General features: G+C 48.2%; 1 protein-coding gene across 4 annotated transcripts in view; it reads right to left on the reverse strand.

Moving 5' to 3' along the window:
- Positions 1–24895, reverse strand: part of SLIT3 (slit guidance ligand 3) — a 609805-nt gene that overhangs the window by 499766 nt on the left and 85144 nt on the right. For all 4 annotated transcript variants that reach the window (XM_073802786.1, XM_073802783.1, XM_033853549.2 and 1 more), the window contains exon 4: positions 6989–7060. In XM_073802786.1, the coding sequence (XP_073658887.1) occupies positions 6989–7060 (72 nt within the window). The remainder of the gene's footprint in view (positions 1–6988; positions 7061–24895) is intronic.

The raw sequence follows: 24895 nt of genomic DNA on the forward strand, positions 1-24895 counted from the left end.
TTGGAAGACTGAAGTGGCTACAAAAGGAGCTCCGAGTAGCAGAAAGTACGACCTAGAGGTACAGGGTTCCAGTCATTCAACAGATCTGGTCTCATTTAGGGCTTCAAAGAGATAAAGGAACTAGAGCACTAACTGAGCTTCTACGAGGGGGTGCTGGCCCTTTAGTTACTGACTTCTCATAAGTATGGAAATTGTGGTAAGGATGTGGGCTCTGTAGTCAGGCAAGCCTGGGTTTAAAGTTTAGCTCTGTCGGTGACTGGCTCTATGACCTTGGGCAAGCTGTCTAAATCTCCAGGACTCGGTGTGTTTATCTGTAAAATGGGGCTAATGTAGTATCTAACCTCCCAAGCCTGAGATTGAGGAAGAGAATCTATCTAAAAGCAGTTCGCAGAGCACTTGACCCACAGTAAATATGCAATGCACACTTGGGAACTATTATATGCTAATGTGTTCATTCGTACACATTACGAAGCCCTTGCCCCCACCCTTCAGAATGTAACTGTATTTGGAGATTGGGTCTTTAAAGAGGTGACTAAGTTAAATGTGGCCATTAGGGTGGGGCCTAAGCCAACATGACTGGTGTCCTTATGAGAAGAGGACGGGACACCAGAGGTGAGCGTGAACGGAGGGACAACCATGTTAAGGGGCAGCAAGAAGCCCAACAATCTGCAAGACAAGGAGACAGCCCTCAGGAAATCAAACCTGCCAGAACCTTGATCTGAAACTTCTGGGCCGCAGACTGTGAGGAAACAAATTTCTGTTGTTTAAGCCATCCGGTCTGAGGTACTTTTTTTTTTTTGCGGTACGCGGGCCTCTCACTGTTGTGGCCTCTGAGGTACTTCTTTATCACAGCCCTAGCAAACTACGACAGGAACTATGATGATTATCCCTATTGCACTGCTAACCAACCAGAGACTGAGAAAGCGGAGGTCACTTGCCCAGCGTCAGTCACCAGAGGGTAGGATCCAAACCCAGGTCTGGACAGTTCCAAAGCCCCTGCTCTTTGCTCTGATATTGGGTTACTTCAAAGAACATTAGATCACCTTGCTGAATGCAGCTTCTGGCTTGTTTGGGGATACAGGGCATGGATGCACATGGCTGGTGATAAGGGCAGAAAATGCTAAATACGAAGGAGAGGTACAAGGTAGCAGAAATGAGAGTTCTGGGGATGGCCCACTCATCGCAAGTAAGTTCCTTGGAAACTGAGGTCTCACAACTCTTTGGGAGGGAAGCGGCCCCACCAGGACAGCAGCCCCAGTGACTTGGGGCTAAGTGGGCTGGTCACATTTCATGTTGTTTTCAGCTGCCTGGGGATTAACTTCCCAAGTCTCTTGCAACTCCACTGACCCAAGTGAGCGACAGCGGTTTAACCCCAGTGGCATGTTTTAAATCTGCCAAATACCTCGAGGGACTGTGTGAAGAATAATTGGGGGCCCCCGTCCTGCTGCTAGCACAACTGCTTCTTCAGCAACAGGCTTTAAACCACTACCAAATATGTAACGGACTCTTTGGACATGAATCCAGGAGATGTGGAGCAGAAGGACCCCAGGGGTCTGCTCATCCTCACACGGCAAAGTCAAATTTTTAAAAACAACAGTTGTGAACCACTGTGTGCCTCTCACCCCCTTCAAAGCTCCCTAATCTGGTGCAAGGCAGACAGCTTTTAATTACTGTTTTCATCTTGTCTTTTGCTTCTTCTAAGGAATTTCTGGCAACATTAACCACTTAACTTCCAAATCACCAGAAATCCTTCCCTCCTTCCCCCACGTGTGGGTAAAAGAGAAAGCTTGAAGGAGAGGCCAAAAAGGAGAAATTAATAACTTACAGACCACGTAACAGACCACGCTTCATCTCAGCCTCTCTAGATGAGGCCCAGAGAGATGAAGTAACATGCCTAAGGTCACATAGCTTGTGGGTGGCAGAGCCAGTATGAGGATCAGGGTCTTCCCACTCCCGGTGCAGTCCTCCCTCAACCCTCATTTATTTGGGAGACTGAACTCTTTGAGAGGTGCTGAAATGTTTACACCAGAGATGCCAGAGCCCCAGCATATGCACCATTCCTATCAGTCAGCCAGCAAAAGTTAACCATAGCCATCTTTCACTGAGCACTTTACTATGGGCTATAGTCAACGCTAAAGGTTGTCCCTGGGCTATTTCCATTTACCTCACAACAACCTGGAGAAGTAGGTTCTATTATTGTCTACTTTACTGATGAAGAACCTGAGACCCAGAGAGGTTAAGTAATTTGCCCGTGGTCTCACAGCAAGTAACTGGCAGCCCCTTACCCTTTTCACTTTACTGCCATCTACTGTGCTCAGTCACGAGTGATAGGAAACCTGGAAAGAGCAGAAGTCCAGGCCTGATCCTTGAAAATCTTATAATATACATCAGGACAGGCGTGAGCTAATATTTACTGAGGGCCCAAAGCAGGATCGAGACCTTGCTGGGTGTTTTACAGACCACAGTGGTATTACCTAAGCCTCAGGGCACTTCTGAGCTCTAGGATTCTACGGCTCGTGCTCTATGCGCTAAAGGACAGAGTAAGAGGGTAGATACATCACTACTATACACATGCACCAATGAATCAGATGGTGCTGCGTCTAAGGGGGGGGGTGGGGCGGGGTAACCAGCCAAGGCCTGGCAGAGCACTTGGATGTATGACAGGTCCATCACCAATCCTTTTTAGCATGACTTCAGCTCTCCACAATAGTTAGCGCAGAGCACTTGGATGTATGACAGGTCCATCACCAATCCTTTTTAGCATGACTTCAGCTCTCCACAATAGTTAGCACAGCAGCGTGGCATGGTAGAAAACAGAGGTACTTTGCAGCAACACACATGCATTTCTTTCCCCATTCCGTTGTATTCTGGTTATACAGCTATGGGTAAGTCAGATAACACTTCTAAGCTTTAGAAGTAGATTTTTTTTAAAAAATAAATTTACTTATTTTATTTATTTATTTTTGGCTGCGCTGGGTCTTCGCTGCTGCGCAAGGGCTTTCTCTAGTGGCGGCGAGCGGAGGTAGAAGTAGATTTAATAATGATTCTCTTTGCAGGATTGGTGTGAAGGCTAAATCTGAGTATTGAGGCAGAGTGCCCCGTGCTGCTGCTTAGAAATACGGGTACGGACAAGTAATTTAAACTCTGGGCCTTAGTTTCTTCATCTGTAAAATGGGAGTATTGAGGCAGGGAGTTAACTGTAGTAGAACAAAAGCACAGGCTTCGGAGTCAGATTACTCACATTCGATGCCTGGTTCTGTCACTGAGTAACTGTATGATGCTGGGCAAGTTCTTTGACCTCTTTGAGCCTCAGTTTCACATCCACAGAATAGTACTCATAGTTCCTACCGCATAGCATCATTAGGAGTATCCAACACGTTCTATGTAAAGTGCTCAGAAGAGCACCCAACACTCAATGTGTTTGCTATTGTCATTACCTTGAAGTGTTATTGTGAGGATCCAAACCACTCAATGAAAGCACAGGGAACTGAACAGACTAGATGCTCAATAAACTTGTAGATGCCTGCCGTGTTCAAGCCTAGTATGTCTTCCCCTGTCCTCTGATAACAGAATTACTCTTCCTTTTGGGAAACCCATTCCCAGGTCCCGCACACCCTCATCTGCAAACAACTGTGATGGACGCATGGCCCAAACTTGGTCAATCAGAGGACACCACCTCACCAGCAACAGCATCTGCTCAGAGCTGGACGTGCGACCAAGGTAAGCAACTGACCCTCAGTTCTTTCCTGCAGGACTGTTGTCGAGGACACCCTCTCCACCCTGGTTGCTAGGTTACTGCCCTCAGAGTCTTCTGCTTTTGCCTGCCATCCTGTGCTCTCTTCCTAGGGCTGGGGGGAGTGAGACGAAGTCCCGATGACACCGCCATGCTCCTGGATCCAGCTGTTCCTAAAGCCAACCATAACTACCACTGGCCTTCCCATGCACATTAACTAACATATTTCCCCTCTGAGTTAAACTAATTTGTCACATTTCTGCCACTTACTAGTTAGTGATAATATTATAATCATATATATATAATAGGTTCTCAATAAATATTGTTTCCCTTTCCCATCACTACATGTCTTATTATACGACCATAGCCTTTCCAAAAGGTATTTTTCAGATAATCATTGACTATTAAGCAGTCTTTGTCTATAGATCTAATAAGAAAAGGTGCGTCAGAATTGCTGTTTAAACCACATGGCCGACTGTGGAGGAGACGGCCACCCAGCAGCCCCATTTAGCATTCCCTGGAAAACGGCTCACTGCGTCTATTGAGATGCAGTGCTCTTTTAAAACAGAGCCAGTGGCACATGTATACACACTCATGATTGCACATTTATTGATTTCTAATTTGCACCCTGCTTACTTCCAAAAAGGCCCTGGAGTGGCTGACAAAATGAGACAAAGACACAATAGGGTCATTAAGAAAAATCAAAGATCAAGCCCAGGGAGAAAAAGGGATTGCTGATTATAGCCCAAACCTGGGTTAACAGAGCTGCTTCCATGAACAAAAATATGTATTTAGCTCTCAGCTCTTTGGCGGCCGTTCAGAATGTGTCGTGACGGGGCACACAGAGAACTGGGCAAACTTCATATCTGCAGTTTAACACCCAGCACAGAGGCCAGGCTGGAACAAGCACCTGGGAAAAGCTTACTGAATGAACGAATGAACAAACAAACGAATGAGTGAATGAAGGAATGGTGGATAAAAGATTCAAAGTTCCCTCAGAACATGGTTCATACCCTGAGGCCTGTATCATTCATTTATTCATCCACCCATTCCCGAGTGCCTATGTGTCACACTGGGCCTGGACGGGGACCTGGAGAGGGACAGAAACCAAAATGAGCCAAACGTCCTCCCTGCCTTCCCAGCTGCAGCTCTCTGGCCTGAGGACAAAAGCTCCGTGTAACAGATCTCAGGGCCCACGGCAGCTCCTGGTTTCTTCATGTCTCCCAGTGAAAGGAGATTAGAAACAAGTGGTGAAGATGGGAATTGTAGGAGTAACAATAGCTATCTTGGTAATTGCACTCACACAGCACTTTAAACCCTAGAAAATGCATGCCCACCATAATTTCATCGGATACACGGACAGCTCCTTGGTGAGGTGGGTAGAAGGGAAGATGAGGCATCTCCCGTTTACTGATGAAGACATTTAGGCACAGAAGGGAAAGTGGCTCTCCCGACCTCTTTCAGTTAGAAAGTGGCCTTTAGGACACTGGACTTTCCCATGCCCCTGTGCTACCTGCCTGGGCCTGGCCCCCAGCATGGCAGAGGCCTGTTATCACGGCCGGAAACTCCTCCTCTGCCTGGATCAAGACCAGCCCCGCCTGAAATGGGCCTCACCTGATGGCCATGGGGAGCAAGAATCAGCCCCCCTGACCTCCTGCAGCAACTGGAACTCTCAGACCTACCCGCTCAAAGCTGCCCAGCAGCCCCAGTCCCATAAGCACCTTTTACTTGCCTCGAAAGTGACGCTGAGATTCCAGAAGAACAGCATACAGTCTGCGTTATTTAGTTAAAAGCAGGTTGAAAAGCACAAGGTAGTGCTAGGTGGAGAGATGGCTATTAGGTGAGCATTTAAGGAAAGAACTGTAAAGGGAAGAGGAAGTTAAAAACCAGAGTGGTTTCCCCATCTGCCCAGTTGCTGTTGCTCATTCGGGCCAGCAACAGCACCTCATGCACCCTCACGTCCATCAAGGTGGATTCAGAGCCGAAGAGTGGAAAGGGAGGCATGCTCTTTCCCTCATTTAGCACAGTCAGCCGGGTGGACTGAGCAAGAGAAAGGGAGGGCCAGCAAGAGGGGAGACCGTGACGAAGTACAGGTGTCCCCCAGAGAAGGCAAGCAAGGCCGCGGTACCCTTGACACCCCAGCCAACCCCAGTCCGTTCTTGTTGCAGCCAAGTGTCCTTGAAAGCACATTTATGTATATAGTCTCTGTGTGTGTGTACAGAGAGAGATACAGATTCCTAATTCAGAACTCATTCTTAAGTGCACATGCAAACATGCGTTTCGTATTTCCCAATTTATCTCCATGCATCGGCGGACTGCATACGGAGGTATTAAACACGGCCGTTGGAAACGAGAAGGGTGGCTACCACTTTGCAGCCTCCCCAGTAAGGTCAGAGTCCTCCCAGCCAGGCCGTACATCTCACTGCCTGACTGCTAAGCAGTCGGACACTTGTTGCTCCAGCCGGAAAGTCAAGCCTTGGGCGACCAATTCACCCCATAACGTACACTAGTTACTGCCGGTAGGACTTTCAGGTTCGAAGTCATGGAGTTGTTCACTGTCAGTAATTAGCACTTGCCTAATAACCCCAATCTACGAATCACAATCTCCATCGCGACGTGCATCTCCAGCTCTTCAGTATCCAAACTCTCACGCTGAATAAATACACAGAGAATCTGCAAGTCTCCCCCCACCCCCCATCATACCCTGGACCATTCTGAAGATAAAGCAAAATTCAAAGTGTTTCTTTCTTTTCCCACAAAATCACAGATCTCCAGACCCAGGGTTCCCGGACTGGCAGCAGTTGGAAGCAGGCAAAGGGCAGGTATCCTTCTAGCCAGCAAGGAGGTGAGGTTGAAATGCTTAACCCAAACCACTGCCCTCCTCCGAGACCACTGGCAGTCTTGCGTGAACCAATTCACCTCCAAGCCTACCCTCAGGGCATTTCCCTGAGGTTAATTCAGACCCAAGTTAAAAGGAAGAGTTTCTCCTTGCAAAGGAGAGATGCACTACCACAGGTCCACAGCCCTCACCGGCCACTTAAGCGGATGATCTGGGAAGGACGGACGCAAGAAAGGCGGGCTGGAGGGGAGTGTGAGGACCCAGCACGCTGAAGCCTGGCTCCAAGCGCCCACGTGCGCGGACTCACTGCCAAGGTCCACACGGCTCAGGGCTCCCCACGCTAAGGCAACCGCATCCTCGGCGTCAGCAAAGCCGGGCAAGGCACCAGGTGGGGAACACAACTCCATTCTACTCACAGTCTGGTGAGCTTCGGGTTGCTCTGGAAAAGCAGTTCCGGGAGGACCTGGAGTTTATTCTTGTTCAGGCGCCTGAAGGGGGAAAAAAGAATGAAAAGATGTCAAGGGGACAGGAAACGGGATCAAGAGTATTTACAGACACCCCTTCGGCCAATCGATCAACAGGTATTAAGAGGCTTCTAGATCTTTCAACGTGAGATGCTCAGCACGTGTAAGGCACACTCTTAACGCGCGGAGCTGGGAGTCAAGTTGGCGCTAAAAAGGCAAAGGTCAGTCGGAAGCAGGAACACAACACGCTTGCTGCCACAGCCCCCTTCACGAGCCTCGGAGAGGCATCACTAACTGATCAGGACATTCTTTCCCACGAACCTCAGACAGGCTTTTGAACTTTTCTCAACATGTGCCTGCGGTAGCTAGCTATTGCCAGGTGATGGAATGGGCATGTGAAATGGGTCTCTAAAAATAAACAAAATACCAGAGAGAATATTCCAGATCCTAAGTGGTGAGGACAGGTGGGACAGATAGCAGTCGTTATAGGAACAGAGAAGAGGGTGGGGCAGATCACCAGGGGTTAAAGGGCCAAATGTAGTCCCTGCCAGCCTGGCTTTTCAGACCAGAGCTGGGCTGCGTTATGACTGCCATGGACCCTGGGCATTTTTGCCTTTGTGGGCCCCTTCCCCTATTTAAAAAAATTAAATATTGTATTTTATAACTGTGTTGGTATAAAAACAAATATATTAATATTATATAACATTTACTTTGACCTGAACACTCATTCCTTTCCTCTAATTTTAAAAGAAATTAAACCATTTTCATAGGTCCCTAAAAAGTACTGTCAGCCCTGGGTACTGTCCCCACTGTGCTTAGATGGCAAAGTCGGCCCTGGGTCAGGGATCACGGTCTAGGTGTGTAGACCCGGAGGCAAACTCAGTCCAGGAGGGGTGTCCCACGTTGGGTGGTGGCAGCAGAGCCAGACTCTCTCCTGAGAACGGTCCATGCTGATGCCCACAGAAAAGAAGGCCATCTGAGTTTCCGAGGGACCGTAAGTCACTGTGGTCTCCACGAAGCCTGCTCTCCCGAGAGTGTGAGGCCAAGAGGGAAAGCCTGCCCCGTGCTCATTCCCAGGCCTCTCTGTCCAAGCATCTTTACGCAGCCTAATCAGGGAAGCCCAAACCAGTGTCCCCGAATCTCCTGTCCCCAGAATCCTCAGAATCTCACTCTTCAGAATCTCCCCGTGCAAAAGAGCAGTTTACAGCCCGGCTGAACTTCTCCGCTTAAATTGTGCACATTTGGCTACGTGGAAAAAACGTATTATCCCATCTTAGAACTAAGCGAACTGAAGAGAAGAAAAGGTGAGCTTCTTCCCAGCTTCTGTCCCCAAAGCCCACACTTCGTCCACCACATCATGCAGACATGATCCGCTGGGGGTCGGGGGGATTGCTATTTTCCCCTTTTCGTTCCAGGTTGAAGGACAAAAACTTCAGAGGGATAGGGGACTAGAAGGAAGTTTGAAAGGGCAGAGCATGTGAGAGGAGCATTCACCACCTCAAGTCAGAAGTGTGCAGCTCAGCCCTGACGGGGTCCACGTGGTGCGGGGCAGGGGTGGACCAGCGGAGCTGTTGGTGACACTCCTGACTGGAAGGAAGCCTGAGAAAAGGCTGGCAAGTCGGACAAGATAAGCTCAAATGCCCTGCCCCACCGAAACGGCGACCTGACTCCCTGTGCTCTTTTTCGTTTTGTTTTGTTTTCGTTTGTTTAATTGTGGTTAGAACGAAAGCCCTAACATAAAATTGACCATCTTCACCATTTTTAAGCGTCCAGTTCTGTAGTGTTAAGTATATTCTCACTGCTGTGCAGCAGATGTCCAGAGCTTTTTCATCCTGCAAATCTGAAACGCTGTACCCATTAAACACCACCACCCCAGGGCCCCTCCCCTCGTCCCTGGCAGCCACCATTCTATTTTCTGTCTCTGTGGATTTGACCAGTGCTCTTTTGATCACTCCCAGTATCTGCTCTTTGTGTGTTCCTGTCACCAAAGTGGGAAGAAAGGGGGGAGTCCAGAGGAGAGGAGGGGGAGTCTAGCTCCTTGTCTAGAGCAGTTCTCATAGAGCCAGTGATAAGCCCCTTTCTAACACGGGGAAGCACTGGTCCCAGAGAAGGCGTGGTGCTATGACTTTGGGGTTGGTCACGCTGGGTTCAGGTCTGGCTCTATCATGCTCTCGCCATGGGACCTCGGGGAAGTTACCCAGCTCCTTGAGCCTCCGTTTTCCATCTGCCTAATAACCCTACTCAGTGAGTTACAGTAAGTTTTAATGACACACTGTGTGCATAAGTGTCTAACACTGCAATGAGAGCATGGCAATAATAACTGAAACGAGTTGCGGCACAAATGCATGTCAGGCACTACGCCACGTGCTAGAGGGGTAGGATCTCAGGCAGCGCAGCTCAGAGGCTGGTGTCATGATTACCGGCACCTCACAGATAAAGACAGCAAAGCCTGGAGCGGTTGAGCCCGTTCTGCAAGGCCACTGTGACAGGATGTGGCCGAGGCAGGATGTAGACCCAGGGGAGCTGCCTCCAGAGCCTGGTTCTGAACCACTGTGTTCCTCGAAGGCTTTCAGTCTGTGACAGCTGCCTTCCCCTTCTTTTCTTCCCTCCCTCGTCTTCTTTTTGCCTCTGCTTCCTTTCATCCAGGGTTGCCACCTCCGCTGCCCCAGCCCAGGCAACCATCCACCCTGCGTACATTACCCTCCCTGAAAAGGATGCTCTTGGAGTCCCCAAGAGTAGAAGTGGGTCTCCAGGTGGGTCTGTCTGGAACCACCCTCTATTGCCACAGCTGCACAGAGCCTGGTGAGAGTTACACTCAGACAACCAACGCTCCAGTTTAGGCAAAAGTCCTGAAATCGGCCCACTGCTGCCCGCAGTGGGGAGGGTATTGAGTGTCCTAAAAGCTCAAAACCAGAGTTGAAGCTAAAAATAAAACCAGCTTGGCTCCGAGGCTCCAGGAAGGGAAGGAATCGTTTTCAGTTCTTTGCCGGTATTTGTGGCTGGACAAAAATAAAAACACAACCATATTTAGTCAGTTGTGTGCTGCCTGCTGCTTCATAAACCCTGAATGAGGATTCCAGGGTGGCTGAGCTGGGCTCTTCTCCCAAAAGCCTCAGGTCTTTCCACTTCGGCTTGGGCGGGCCGCATGCTGGGTCTCTGTATCAAGAGGAGCTCGACACGACATTTCATTTCTAGTTCATTCCATTCCAGGATTTATTTGTGTTTATTTAGTGAACCAAGTCGGCCTGAAAGGTCTTCCTCGAAGAGCTAAGAAAGGCTCCAAGCTGCGTAAGGTGAACTTCTCACGTGGCGGCTCTAAGAGCAGCTCCTGAACAGGAAAACGAACAGAGTGAAACGTGCTGTTCTCCTGAGAGGAACGGGTAAGCGCCGGGCCGCACACAGCGGCTACTGGTCAAGGCGTCCTCCGTACTCACGCCATCTGCTGCTCTGTAACCCTGGAATCAGAGGCGGAAATCTGCCGTAGTTCAAGCTGGGAATAAATCCATGATGCCTGGATGAAGAAAAGGACTGAATGGGACCCGTATGAGGGCAGACCTGAGGAGGTCGGCAGAAAGGCTGGGTCCATGATGGGATAAAGCCCACCTGGGTGTCCTCTCTCCCTCTAGGATCAACACTCCTTCTCAGCCTTCCTGCTGGAACAATGGGGAGAATCCAGGTCAAAAAAAACCCACTGGCTGCTAGTTGCAAGGTCATTCTGCTTTTCGGCCTGAACTGTGAAGCTACAAGAAAGAGAGCCTTGTCTCTGCAGTACCACTGATGGCCGCGAGACCTAATTAGAGGTTTTCGCCACTTTATTGAATTCCTTCATTTATCTATCCATTATCCATTCATAAATCCACCCTCTACCCATCTGTCTGTCCATCCATCCGTCCGTCCGTCCACCCATCCATCCATCCACTATTCTATCCAACCATTCACCTATCCATCCATCTACCCATCTGTCCATTTATCCATCCATCCATCCATCTTCCTAGTCATTTTTCAATATGAACATCCAAAGATGAATAAGATACAGTCCCTTCCTGCACCTGCATGAATAAGATGTAGACGAAGAAGGTCAGATGCTAGTGAAGGAGATAGACACGAAAACAAAAATCTGCAGCGTGATCTTGTAAGCAAAGCTACTGTGGGAGCACAGAGGAGGGGCAGCTAACCCAGACCTGGGAAAGGAAGGCTTCCCAAAGGAAGTGGTTTGGAGGGCTTTTGTTTTTGTTTTTTTAAGCATAATTTTGACTCTTCGGGCGATAGGGACAAAGGGTTCTAGACTTCGAGAGGTGTATGTGCATGGTCATGGAGGACCAGGAGACGGAGGAGAATTGGGGGTACAGGGCTGCATTGCTGGGACTTGGAGGTGACTTGAGAATCACAAGCGATGAAGCTCTAGAGGTAGGCAGGGGTCATATCAATGAGGGCCCTTGCGGGTCATGATCAAGGATTCGGGCTTGGCTGCTTATTGAGACTCAGAGGGAGCCGCAGAAAGAGTCTGAGAAGGAAATGATCATCTGTTTTGGATTTTAACAAGTTCTCCTGAGTAGTAGTAAGGCTTGTTCGGAAGAGTAGAAATCAAAAGCAAGGCTAGCAGTTAAGAGGGCTCCTGAGTAATCAGTGTGGCTGTGTGAGGACCCAGTTAAGGGTAAGAGTCATATTGGAGTGGAGGACATAGATGTGAGGTCTAATCAACAGGGTTTTGTGGTTAAATGCCTATGAAGGCCCCAGGGGCTCCAGCTTGGGTAACTGATCAGTCAAAATGACCAATCAGTGCTGAAAGAAATAAAGACGAGAGGACCATTATGCAGAAGGGGGTGTGTTTAGATTCAGGATTTCTAAACTACTGGGGTCCCTCAAATATATTTTGACAACTAGTAGCAGTAGCTGGTAGTAACCCTAAGACCATGAGTCAGGCACTGTACAAGGCGCTTCACATGTGCCAGCTCATGTAATTCCCCACAGAAGTGCTTGAGGCTAGTACCCTTGGTCAACCTATAATAAGGAAACAGAGGCCTAAGAAGGTTAAGGTACTTGCCCAAAGTCAAACTCAACCAAAATGATGGTGGTGGGATTTGAACCCAGACACCTAATGCCAAACCTGGGCTCTTAACTACCATGGATAATGATGGTATTTAATTTAGCCCTCATTACAGACTGTTGTGATTTATTACCTCACAAGTGGGTCTCGTCTTTCTGTGAAGTTCTGAAGGTCCTTGAGAGTGGGAAATAGGTCTAATATCTACTCAGTGACCCATTGTGAGCTGACACAGCCCCAGGCATGCAAGAGGGCCTTCAATAAGGGCCTGTTGAATTTCATGAGTAAATCATAAAGTGGGAATGGCCAATGAGGGGAGCCTGAAAAAGCAATAGCCTTCCTCCCCTGGGTGAGGGGAGCCATCCTGTTTGCAGATGAACAGAACTCCTAGAGGGCCCAGTTGCTTGAATCTGTCTACATCCTCCAGAATCTTCTTGAAGACTCGGCTTCCAGACCCACCTGCCTCACTACTGACCTACTGGGAAGCAAGGCAAGAAAGGACGGGGCCAGTTCGTCCCCTCAGTCGGTGCAGTACGGGTGAGAGGCCTCCAGGCCGGAAGGAGGCATGCTTAGTCAGCAACAGGCCCCAGCACCCACTCAAAGTGCTTCCCCTTTCTCAGGGAGGTGTGGAATGTTCAGCTGCCCAGCGAAGGCCTGAGGGAGGGAGGAAGTCAAAATATGCTAATTCCCAAAGGTCACCAGGACTGTTTGCTTTAGTAATGAAATCAAGTGAATCCCCTTCTCCAGGCACTTTCCTAGGCAGCCTGGACACCTTCCAGGTCTACTGGTATTTTCAGAAACACCAACAAGGACCAAAGCGGCTTTGCTATTCAGAGCAGAAGCTCCAGGCCTTCCCCAAGTGGAGGGATGGACAGGCCCAAGACGTCCTGGCAGACCCCAAGAGAAGGACAGAACCGAACTCAGAGGCCTCGAATCCCAGCTCAGAGGTGGCACCCTCATTCATGAGGATGTGCAGATGTCACTATACATCAGGGGAACTCTGAGTTGAGCAGAGTCAAAAAAGCAGAGAACCTTGAATAGGGGTTGTTTCCGTAGTTGCTCACTGTAGCCACTGATGGCCTCATATTTTCTTGCTTTCCTCATCTGCCGGACAAATCAGATTCAGGCTTTTTCCTGCTATGCAAATTTTCGTAATGCAAATTGGATGTAACCTGATCAGTTCAGCAAGGAACTCAATTCGTGCTCCTTGTTGGTCTACACCGCTGTCATTATCAGAAAGGATCCCTGCGTGGATCAGAGGAAAGCCTATTGGCCTCCAGCTTCAACACCCATGGGCCACTTTAATGGGTGACTGTCTGTTCTTTGCCATTGGGATTTCCTTTTTCTTTTTTTATAATGTATTTTTAGGGGTTTTTTTTTTTTTTTTTTTTTGCAGGGGCGGGGGAGGGTAGCAGCTTTATTGAGATCTAATGGGGCTTCCTTTTTACTAGCACTTCTGGACGAAGCCACAATTTATTTTGATGGTCTGGAAGCAAGCTGACCTGAATCTTGTCTTCCATGGAATTCAGCATTTGCTCAATGACCTTTAGGTTGGCTTATGTCAGTTTTGAAAATCTGTTATTTGTAGTTTGTAACTTCAGAATGTCCTAATAGCAATTAAAACCCTTTACTTTTGACATTTCTGTAAGAGAAACAACTTGTTGTCATAGTCTAAAACTCTTGCGCTAAGCAGTATTTTTTCCTCACTGAAGTTTTTAAGAGAACCCTTTAAAAAAATAAAGTTTACTTTAGGAACACAATTATTATGTAATAGCAAAACATGAACCTCGTGAGATACCTGAATAGTTTAACATCTGCGATGGGCTTTGCAGTATTTCTCAAAGGCTTGATAAATGGTAGCTGTTACAGCCACTGTTATTATCATTATCATCATCCCTAGATGCCCCAGGAGGTCAGGAACAGGGGAGATGTATTTCTCCTTCATAGATGACTGTATCGGTCAGCAAGGCTATTAGCAGTAACAAAGGAACTCCGAAATCTCACTGGGTTAACACAGTGGACACAGACTCCACACTCACATAAAGGCTTGGCTCTATCTCTAAGATGCCATAGAGCAGGGGTCCCCAACCCCCGGGCCGTGGACCAGTACACGTCCACAGCCTGTTAGGAACCAGGCTGCAGAGCAGGAGGTGAGCAGCAGGTGAGCCAGCGAAGCTTCATCTGCTGCTCCCTTTTGCTCCCCATCGTTCGCATTAGCGCCCGAACCATCCTCCCCCTCCCCAACGTCCGTGGAAAAACTGTCTTCCACGAAACCGGTCCCTGGTGCCAACAAGGTTGGGGAGCGCTGCCGTAGAGGACATGTGGCCCCCAAGGTCAGTGTGTTGGGGATGAGAGGGAGGGAGGAGCCACACCGGCTCTTAATTTCCTTGACCTCACAATGACTCATATCATATCTACTCTCAGTCTACTGGCCAGAACTAGTCACATGGCCAAACCTAACTGCAAAGGAAGCTGGGAAATCTACAGGGACACCTGAATATTTGGCGAGAACTATCATAATAACCAACTCGCTTTAGAATCAAAGCAATAATAATGATCTCTTTGATCTTGTTGTTCTTCCTTCCTTCCTTTTTTTCTATCAAAGCAAGGCACTTACAGTGGGCTAACTGCTGTGGGAGGTGCTTTATATCCATTATCTCATCTCATCCTTAAAGCAACACTGCTAATGTCATTATGTTACACAAGGAAACTGAGGCTCAGAGAGGTTATGAAACCTGTCTAAAGTCACGCAGCTGATAAATAAGGTTTGGACAGAAGTCCCTTTGACACTGAAACCTGAACTTTGAACCGCTTCACCATTCTGCTACCTTAACCCTTTGGTGCTTGGTTGACCAGGAGGCCTCCCAACAATCCTAGGAGGGAGGCCAGTAATAAGAGCGTTTATTCATTTTATAGTTGGAGAAACTGAGTCAAAGCAGGCTAGGAAACTGACCCTGTGCTTCCTTGGCCTTACTGTTCAAAGCCTGTTTAATGATCCTGCCCCTCTGGTTTCTGAAGAAGGCTCTGAGGGTCCCAGGAAATCACTGCCCCCAGGCCAGGGGGCAGGAATCCTGAGCCATCTCTTAAGAGCATTTATCCTTCTCCTCTCAGACCTAAAAGGTCTGTTTATTCAGATGTTCCCCAAGGGCATCCTCAGCCCCTGCCTGCCCCGGTAGGTGACTCTGTCCCGAGATAACTGTCCAGTTCTAGAGAGCTCTGGGGCTTGCCCAGCATCTTGCTGGGCTCCAACTCAACACTCCAGCATGAAAAGAAAACAGGCACAAAGACCCTGAAACAACCCTTTTTGAACTTTCCAGCACCTCACATTGGGCCAATTTTCCTCCAATTACACGGTTGTTAGGGATAAAGCAGAGCACGTCGGTGGCCTGAGCCTGCCTTGCCTTTGACCCCTGTCCCAGCTGCTGCCATGTGCCCCAAAATACCCCTGTCTCCAGAAGGCCCTGATTTCAGGAGGAGAAAAGAGGGTGGGGGGAAGAAGGGCAGGAGTCCTGTCTCTGCAGAGAAGGAGCCAAGGGCTCGGAGGGTCATCTTGTTCCATGGTGACCAACCCATAAAGCCCATGTTTGCCTAGAACAACGCAAAGAACCCCAAAGGTCTGTGAACAAAAAGACTGCTTCATCTAGGCCTAAAGTCATGAGCAGGGGTTTCGGGGGATCCCCCAGCAGATTGGACATGGAACTACATTAGTACACTGATGGCTCAGAGTCCAGGAAAAGATGTCTGGAGTGGGAAAAAATGCATACTTAACGCACGCATATGAACACACACACAACATACATTGCAGACGTAACGCAGATGCAATTAACAGAATCACGTATATCCCTTAGAGCTGGCCAGATCCATTCCAGACAGCCAGACGGTCTGGCAGTGGCCAAAATTCAGATCCCCATAGCGATCGCTTCAACCCTATTTCATAACGGGGCCAATAGGGCAGGCGACTCCCCAGACTCAAGAATCATGCCTTTATCCCTTCAGAGATACTCCAGTGCTGCATCTTCCCCTGCCTCAGGGTTTCTGCACATGTTCCTTCCTTCTCTGGGAACTCTCTTTACCCTGCTACCAAGGTGGTAGCTGCAGAGGTGTGAAGATGAAAATATTTTGAAGGTGGAGTAGACAGGATTTGCTGATGGATTGGAGGTAAAGCTTGAGAGAGGAGAATGAAGGATGATGCTGAGGTTTTGGCGTGTGCATCTGAAAGTGTGGATCTGTTGTTAGCTGAGCTGGAGGAAGACTACTGTGGGCAGAGCACGTTTGGCGAGGGGCCAGATTGGCCACGTTAAATTTGATATGCCCATAAATATCCATGTGGAGACACCCAATAGACAACTGGATATGCAAATCTGGGCTTCAGGGATAAGACCAAAATGGAGATGTAGATGGTATTTAAATACAGGAACCACAGCCACCATGAGAAACGAAGAAAAGAAGGGAAGAGGATTTAGGACTGAGTCCTGGGCTGCACCATCCATTAGAGACCAGAGGGAGGAGGAAATGGTGGAGTGTGGTCGGAGGAGAAGCAAGAGAAGGTGGAATTGTGGAAGCCAAGTGAAAATGGGGTTCCAAGGAGGGAGAAGGGGAGGGAGGGACTGGTTGGTCAAATGCAGCCACGAGGCAGAGAAAGATGAGGACAACACTGAACTGAGCAACGTGGTGACTTAGAAAGAACAGCTTGGTAGAGAGTTAGGCATCAACTATTAACTGGAGTGGTTCAAGAAAGAGTGGGTGGACAAAAGTCAAGGGAAAATAATAATTTGGAGGGATTTCGCTACAAAGGGGAACAGAAAATGGGTTGATAGTTAGCAGGGGAAATGGGGTGAAGAAAGGTTTTGTTTTTATTTTTTAGGATGGGGCAAATTGCAACACGCTCCTACGCTGATGAGACTGATCTGGTAAATCAATGATGCAGGGGATGAGGGGAAAATTTTTAGAGTGAGGCTCCTGAATAGGTGACGGAGGAGATTCCAGTGCACAAGTGATGGCAGTGGCCTTTGACAGGGCCAAAGACAGGTCATCTGTGGCAAGAACAGGGAAGGTGGAGGTTAGGGGACAGTGTATGGCAGGTCTGGTACTAAAAGTCTGTGGAAGGCAAGACTGGGTAAGGCAGTTGAGGGAATGTGCTTATAGTACTTAGGAAAATGAGTCAGAGGATCTGTTGGTTAAGGAAGTAAGGGAGGTCACTATGGTCTCAATGTTGGTGTCCTCCTCTCGCCCAAATTCATATGCTGAGATCCTAACCCCCAAGATGATGGCATTAGGAGGTGGGGCCTTGGAGAGCTGATTAGGATATGAGGGCAGAGGCTTCATGAATGGGATTAGTGCATTTATAAAAGAGGCTCCAGAGAGATCCCTTGCCCCTTCTACCATGTGAGGACACAGCAAGATGTTGGCCATCTGCAACCCAGAAGAACCAGAGCATGACCACGATCTCAGACTTCCAGCCTCCAGAACCGTAAGAAACAAATCTCTCTTGCTAATAAGCTACCCGGTCTGTGGTGCTTTGTTATAGCAGCCTGAATGGACTAAGACAGAGTGACAGTGACAAGATGGCAGATCCAGTGACTCTTAGGCCACTGTAGGGTCCATGCACTCATGGACAGGGCCCCGGGGCTGGGACTTGGGAAGCTGGGCTATGGTCCTAGCTCTGCCCCCCAAAGCTGTGTGACTGTGTGAACCACAGCCCCTCTCTGTGGCTTGGTTTTCTGTATCAACAGAATCAGTTGGTTGGATAAGATGAGTCCTACGATCCTTATTCTATTCTTATTCTGGAAGCTGGTTAGGATACTTAGGTTCTAAATCCAGCTCTAAATAAGCTGTGTGTCCTTTAGGGTTTAACCTCTCTCTTTTTCTTGGTTTCTTCATGTGAAAATGGGATAATGATCTCGATTGGAATATCCATTCTAAGATGAAGTATCCTGAGAAGAGGGTCTTTGTCTCTTTTTTTCACTGCAACTCAGAGCTTAGAATAGTTTCTAGCAACTAAGAGGTGCTCAATAAATATTTGCTAGTTGTTTAGTTGGTTGGTTGAATGGACGAACGAATGAGTGAGTGATACCTACTTCACGGAATTAGAGGAGCAAAGGAGACGAAGATGGTCAAACTGGTGGAAAACTTAAAGGACTATAAAGTTGCTACGCAACTACCGCAAACCCCCGTACTGGCTACTTCACTTCTGGTTATTAAAACCTGAGTAGCCTGTTAGAGACCTTCCAGAGTGTTGCAACCAGGTAACAGGAGGGTTGCAATCACAATAGCATAAATTAAACACTTTTGCCACAGTGCTTGAAAGAGGGTCCTGAGAATACGGAGCCGGAGGCCTACGCCATCTGAACTGTACAGTGGGGTGAGGGGCAAGCAGGGGCAGTTTTCAGAACCAAGTGAAGCCAGAGTAAGGGTAAGGGTCCCTACGCCAGGTGGGGCATCAGAGTGAGGTTTCTATATTAGTAAAACAAAGGTGCTGAAACAAAAGGCAGAAGGTCCCCAAAGGCTAACCCTCTCTTGTCTGTGCTGCCTGGGAATAAATATGGGAGAGCTGTGTTGGGTAGGGAAGGGGGATTGAGAATTCCTTAGAAGTTAGTGTTGTTCTCTAAAAACATGCTCCTCCAAGACATTAAGTATGCCTTGAGCAGCCTTGAGTTAATGTTGAGTCATTTCTACTAGGAATTAAGAGAAAAATACTTTAGGTAGCTATGGGATTTCCCCTAAAAATCCTCAAACCAATGCAGCAAAGCTGGTTCTAAATAGGATGGCATGAGCACAACTCGCCACAGACTCTCCACGTTCTCTCTGGGTTATTCTAGGCCCTTCATCTGGGTCTCCAGCCTCTTCAACCCACTGGTAGGAAAATGACAGATGCAAATTGAAGGAGAAATACTCTGGTCGGTAGATGTCACCAAGGGCAGGTGCAACTCAGCACAAATTTTCTGGAGGGGTACTGTTTAAAATGATCCTGTTTGAACCCACTGAACTTTTGTTTTGAGAAAGTTCGAAGTAAAAAAAAAAGAAAAAAGGAAAGAAAAAGAGAAAAAAGAGGCCTGACAGTGAACGATTCAAACATTCCTGGCTTGTGAATGACAAATTTCCCTTTCATTTCTGTTCTAAACACTTGCGCTCTGCAAGATCTGTTAATGACGGTGAGCTTCTCTCTGTGTTTATCTAGTTATCTAGATACATGTCTACATATCTAGCAACAAAAAAAAGATCTTTTAAGCCCTCCCAGGCATGAGCCAAGGAATGTCGAGTAATTATCTGTGACCAATTCTCATCTATAACTAATTAGAATTTTACTTTCTCATAGCATTTCCTTTCTGGTCAAGGTCCAATTTTTTTTTTCTTCTTTTTTTTTTTCCTAGTAAAGGAAAATACCTGGACATTTTTAGCACTATGGGGTGGAGAGGGAACAGGGTAAAAGGAGAAAGGGGACGCTTTTCAGATTGCATTATTGCTTTGATCTGACTGAATCTCCTTTGGTTATCCTCCCCCCACCCCATCCCCGCTTTTTTTTTTAATGCTTTTCCAGCCTGGGAAGGGTTTCTCAACCCTCTGGCTATTGCATTTGAACTGAAGTCTGCAGAATAGTTTAAGAGCCCCTGCTCACCTCTCTCACTCCCACCTCGGGCGAGCAGTCCCTCATCCCAACCACGGCTTTGAGATCCCATCCAAACTTGATGGTGTCTCAAACTGAATCCCAGATGTTCACTTAGTGAGAAATAAATGAATGGTCCAAGCTGTGGACTGAACCAGTGATCCTCACAAATAGATTCCAGGTGTGTTGGCATCTGGACTGCTATCTCTCTTCTTCTCTGTTTTACACACACACACACGCACACACGCGCACACACGCACGCGCACACACACAATACCAGTTCCATCCCGAAAAGAATTTAACACCATCTCCAGATGCAGAGCTGATACAGAATAGACAGGACTAGGTACCTAACATGAATTGCATCTTTCCTTTCAATCATGAGCAAAGGCAAAGGGCTCCAACACGGCCCCATTTGCCTTCAGTTATCAAAATCATGATGCATTTGGTGTTCAAAATCAGCTTAGGCCTAAAAGAGCTTAGAATTGCTAAGCTATCTTAATTGGCACCAATTTTCATTGTCAACCATAGCCACCTCCTGTGTTTCCTACAAAACTCATCTTGCTGCAGACTTAATAAGCACCTACTGTTTGCCTACCTGGGGCAAGAAACATGGGGGAGGAAAAAGAGAGAAGACAAGATCTCTGCCTTCAAAGAATGCCTAGTCCCGTTGAAACAGCAAAGTTCAAGTCACTTTAATTCAAATTTAAATTGATTGTGAAATTCAACGTTTACTAAGTGCCTATTCTATGTCATGCTCTGGGACACAGATCCACTCCTTAAGGAGCTTACAGTCAGTCTAGTGGGGAAGGGAGATAAGTACCCTGGTGACCACGGGCACATGTGACATACGCTGAGAGAGAAGGACATACAGCAAGTTGTGGGAAGAGAATTTGTGGCTTCACAGAGGAGGCAATAATTGATTAGCATCTCAAAAGAGAAGGAGGAATGAACCAGGGGATGAAAGACAGAGAAAGGGCCGAGAGGAAACAGTCAAAGACTGTGATGGGGCACTACGGAAACAGCACCTGTTTCAATATGCAGAGTGAAGGATGAAGAATCCCTGAGGGCTGGATGGAAAGAGACTGGGCAGGCACAAGCCATGCGAGGCTTGGGGCACTTGTGAGCCAAGCTGGTGAGATCGGTACACGTGAAACGATGAGAAAAGCCTGAGCTGGGACTCTGGGTGATGGGCCTAGACTGTAAGCAAAGCAGGAAGTGAGAGCCAGCTAACTAGGGGGGAAGGGGGTTCATAGAAGAGGCACGAATCTTGAAGGATAGACAGGCAGAGAGAAAGAGGTAGGGTCTTCCAGGCTCCGAGGGCAGTCTGACCAAGGCTAAGGGTTAACACTCTTCTGTGACAGGTGCACAGACAAGGAAGAGACCATGATGACCCCAGCAACAGAAATATGCAAAGATGAGAGTGAAGGTTAGACAGGTGGGATGAAGTTGTGTAGGAGGCAAGTGGGTCCCTGAAAGCAATCATCATACTTCTAGTGACTTCAGAGGGTAAACGCACAAGCAGGTTTATTTTAATCACAATGTATTTTTATATTTTTAGAAAAATGTAGTTTTCTCGTGGTCACTATGATTTAACATGAGGCTAAGGAAAAAAAAAGTAAGTTGACTTAAAGTTAAATGAAAGAAAATATTAAATAATAATAATACAGGTGGAGACGTCCCTGGTGGTCTGGTGGTTAAGACTTCACCTTCCAATGCAGGGGGTGCAGGTTTGATCCCTGGCTGGGGTGCTAACAACCCAAATGCCTTGCCGCCAAAAAACCAAACCATGCAACAGAAGCAATATTGTAACAAATTCAATAAAGACTTTTAAAATGGTCCACATTAAAAAAAAATACAGGTGTTCTACAGATTGCCCAACACCATGAAGAGGGTACAGAAATTACTGGCACTTGAGGAACCCTGTGTTGCTAAACGGCTGGTCACTGAAGTTTCTCAAGCAGGATCAGTGTGAAGAAAGAAACATTGTAGGAGGAAAACTCAGGCGGAGGCACGCAGGATGCGTTGTCGGGGAGAAACAAGAGTTGATCAGGGGAGATTCTATGAAGGAGACCATTGTGTGAGGCAGTATGTGAGTCGAAGGGGACCAGAGTTAGGAATGAATGAAAGAAATAGAAAGATGACGGGCAACACTTGGCGACACTGGATGAGGGTAATTGCAATAGAGAGGATGTGGTAAATTGGTTTATTGTGTCTAATTTCTTCTCTCCTGCTGCACTATAGAATCATCCATCCCAGGCTCTGGCCATGTGTCTTCGCAGGATCTCCCATTCAAGTGGGCAGCGTATACTTCCTTGACCCCCTAATGTCGGGCTTGGCTGTGTACATTGATTTGGCCAACAGAAGGTTGGTGGGTGTGATGTGAGCAGAGGCTTTAAATGTGCTTCTGTGACCTGGCTGGACCTCATCTCTTCTTCCATCTGCCATGAGAAAAATGTGCCTCTGGGAGCCACCAAGCCAAGGAGAAGGAGAAGTCACAGGAAAGACCCTGAACCCCGTCTACAGCCCGAATCCAAGCCCTGCTGAGCTCAGCTCAGCTCAGCTGCAATCAGCCAAAGCCGGCCAAACCATGACCCATCAGTGAGGAAAATAAATGTTTATTTTTGGCAAGCCACTGAGATGCTAGGGTTGTTAGGACAGAAGGGAAAACTGACAAATACAGAGGAGGAAGTGCATTCAGATTTGCAGTAGTCTCCCGGTTCTACCCCAGCTCCCTGACACGCTATTCTCCACTAGCAGCTAGAGCGATCCTTCCAAAACCCTCATTAATCAAGGCATTCCTTTGCTCAAACCCTCCAATGGCTCCCACATCACTCAGAGCGAAAGTGAATGTCCTTGTAATGGGCCACCATCCACACATGCTCTGTCCACCTCCCCCCGCTTGACCCCTCAGTCTCGACCTCCTTCCACTCTCCCACGTGCTCACTCTGCTCCAGCCACGTGGCCTCCCTGCCACGCCTGGGCCACGTCAGGGTACACCCTCCCTTGAGCCTTTTCTTGCTTTCCTCTTCCTAGAAAACACTTCCTTCAGATATCCAGTGGCTAACATCTTCGGCTGTTGCCTTAAAGCAGTGGAATGAATGGCACGGGCTGCTCTGAAAAGACTCAAAACACACACACACACACACACACACACACACACACACACACACACACATGTACATGCTCAGTTAACCATAATACAGTGTTAGTACAAAAAATAGATGTAAAATACCATGGAACTGAAAAAGGGAAGGCAATTACTTCTTAGGCTGGGTGTGAATTGCTGGTAAGGGAAAACTGCACTGAGAAGTTAATACTTGAGTGGGGTCTGGAAGGGGTTTCTTAAATGGACCAAACGGGGGATATCATCCAAGCAGGGCACGACACAGGCAGCTGCTGTGTGCTCTCCCAAACTGCCAATAATTCTAGCCCTGACGGCGTGCCCAGCCACTGTTCTATGTGCCTTATATGCATTATGTCATCTAATCCTCACAGTGGCTCCGTAGAGTAGGCACTGCTATGCCATTCACAGACGCGGTAACTAAGGCCCAGGGTGGTGAAATAACCCGCCCAAGGTCACACTGGTATTGACACTGGCTAGCAGAGCCAGGTTTCTGGCTCCAAAGCCCATGCTCTTCACCCCGGCGTATGCCCATCCCAGTGCTCTGGGAAGGCTGGGTCCCAGTATACACAGGGAAGAGGAGGAATCACAGCCAAGTCTGCTGGGAGCGCTGCTCTGGCTTGGTCAAGGGCTCCGCAAGGGCCATTTAGGGAGCTTGAAGCTTGCTTTTTGGTCATGAGAAAAGCCATTGTGGGTTTTTAAGCTGGAAAGGGCTGTGATGAGAACTGTGTCCTGACGGTGACTCTGGAATTGATGTGTAGGCTAGAATGGAGGTGAAACGGGTTGAAGGTTTCCATGGTGAGGAGGAGGCGGAAGAGAGAGGGCGAGACCCAGGGCCTGAGGGCCTCTGGCTTATCTCAATGCCTAGTATACAAAAGGCGTCCAATAACATTTGGTTAAATAAACGTCTCCTAGTTGTCTTAGTTGGCTTCCCCTGGAAGCAGACCTTGAAATAAGGGTTCCACTATGAGAGGTTTATTTAGGAGGCCACATTCGGGGGCATCTGGAGCTCAGTCCTGCGGGGCAGCTGTGGGGGACAGTGCAAAACACACCCTCAGAATCATCCCGGGAGGAAAGCGAGGGAGTTGGGTGTTCACAGACCGATTCGGTTAGTAGTTGACGGTTGCTGCTGGCGAGTGTTAATTTCCTGGCACCGGGGCAGTAGAAGTGTGTCACCTGGGGAAGGAGAGGGAGGCACAGTGGTGTGGCTGTGTGTGGCACCCCTGGGGTGCGCTGACCATCAGGTGCGTACAGATGGGGATGAATAGGGTCTGCTATAAAATCAATCTTGGGCCGAAAAAGGGAACAGTAGAAACGGAATTGTGAAACTTATCCCCCCATGGGCATCCCACAGGCATGTCCAACATGGACACTGTCATCTCCCTCCACCCCAAACTTGCTCTTGCCCATGTGGTCCCCTTCTCAGGGAGTGACTCTCCTCCATGCTTTCCTCCTTTTCACTTGACACTCGCCATGTGCAATCAATTGCTATGGTGCTGCTGGCACTGCCTCCTCAATACGTCTGCAGACTGTTCTCTTCTCCTAACTCCACTGCTACCCCACAGTTCAGGCTACCATGCTCACCCCTGCATTACTGAAATGGGCTCCCCACTGGCCTTTTTTTTTTTTTTTTTTTTTGCAGTACGCGGGCCTCTCACTGTTGTGGCCTCTCCCGCTGCGGAGCACAGGCTCCGGACGCGCAGGCTCAGTGGCCATGGCTCACGGGCCCAGCCGCTCCGCGGCATGTGGGATCTTCCCGGACCGGGGCACGCACCCGTGTCCCCTGCATCAGCAGGCGGACTCTCAACCACTGCGCCACCAGGGAAGCCCCCCACTGGCCTTTCTTGACCCCAGTCTTGATCCTCACCCTCCACTCAGCTCTTTAATCCAGCCTCCATATTCCAGGTGGACTGATCTCCCTATAATACAAGGCTAATTATATTCTTTCCCTGAAGAAAATTCTTTAACAGCTCTCTACTGCCCTCAGAAAATCATCAAAACTTCCTCCTACCTGTGAAGCTCTATGTCACCTGTCCTTTGTCCCTCCAGTCATGATGAATTTCGTTCGGCTCCTGGACATAACCTGCT

Source organism: Tursiops truncatus, chromosome 3 (genome assembly GCF_011762595.2).
Source record: "Tursiops truncatus isolate mTurTru1 chromosome 3, mTurTru1.mat.Y, whole genome shotgun sequence".
Classification (NCBI taxonomy): domain Eukaryota; kingdom Metazoa; phylum Chordata; class Mammalia; order Artiodactyla; family Delphinidae; genus Tursiops; species Tursiops truncatus.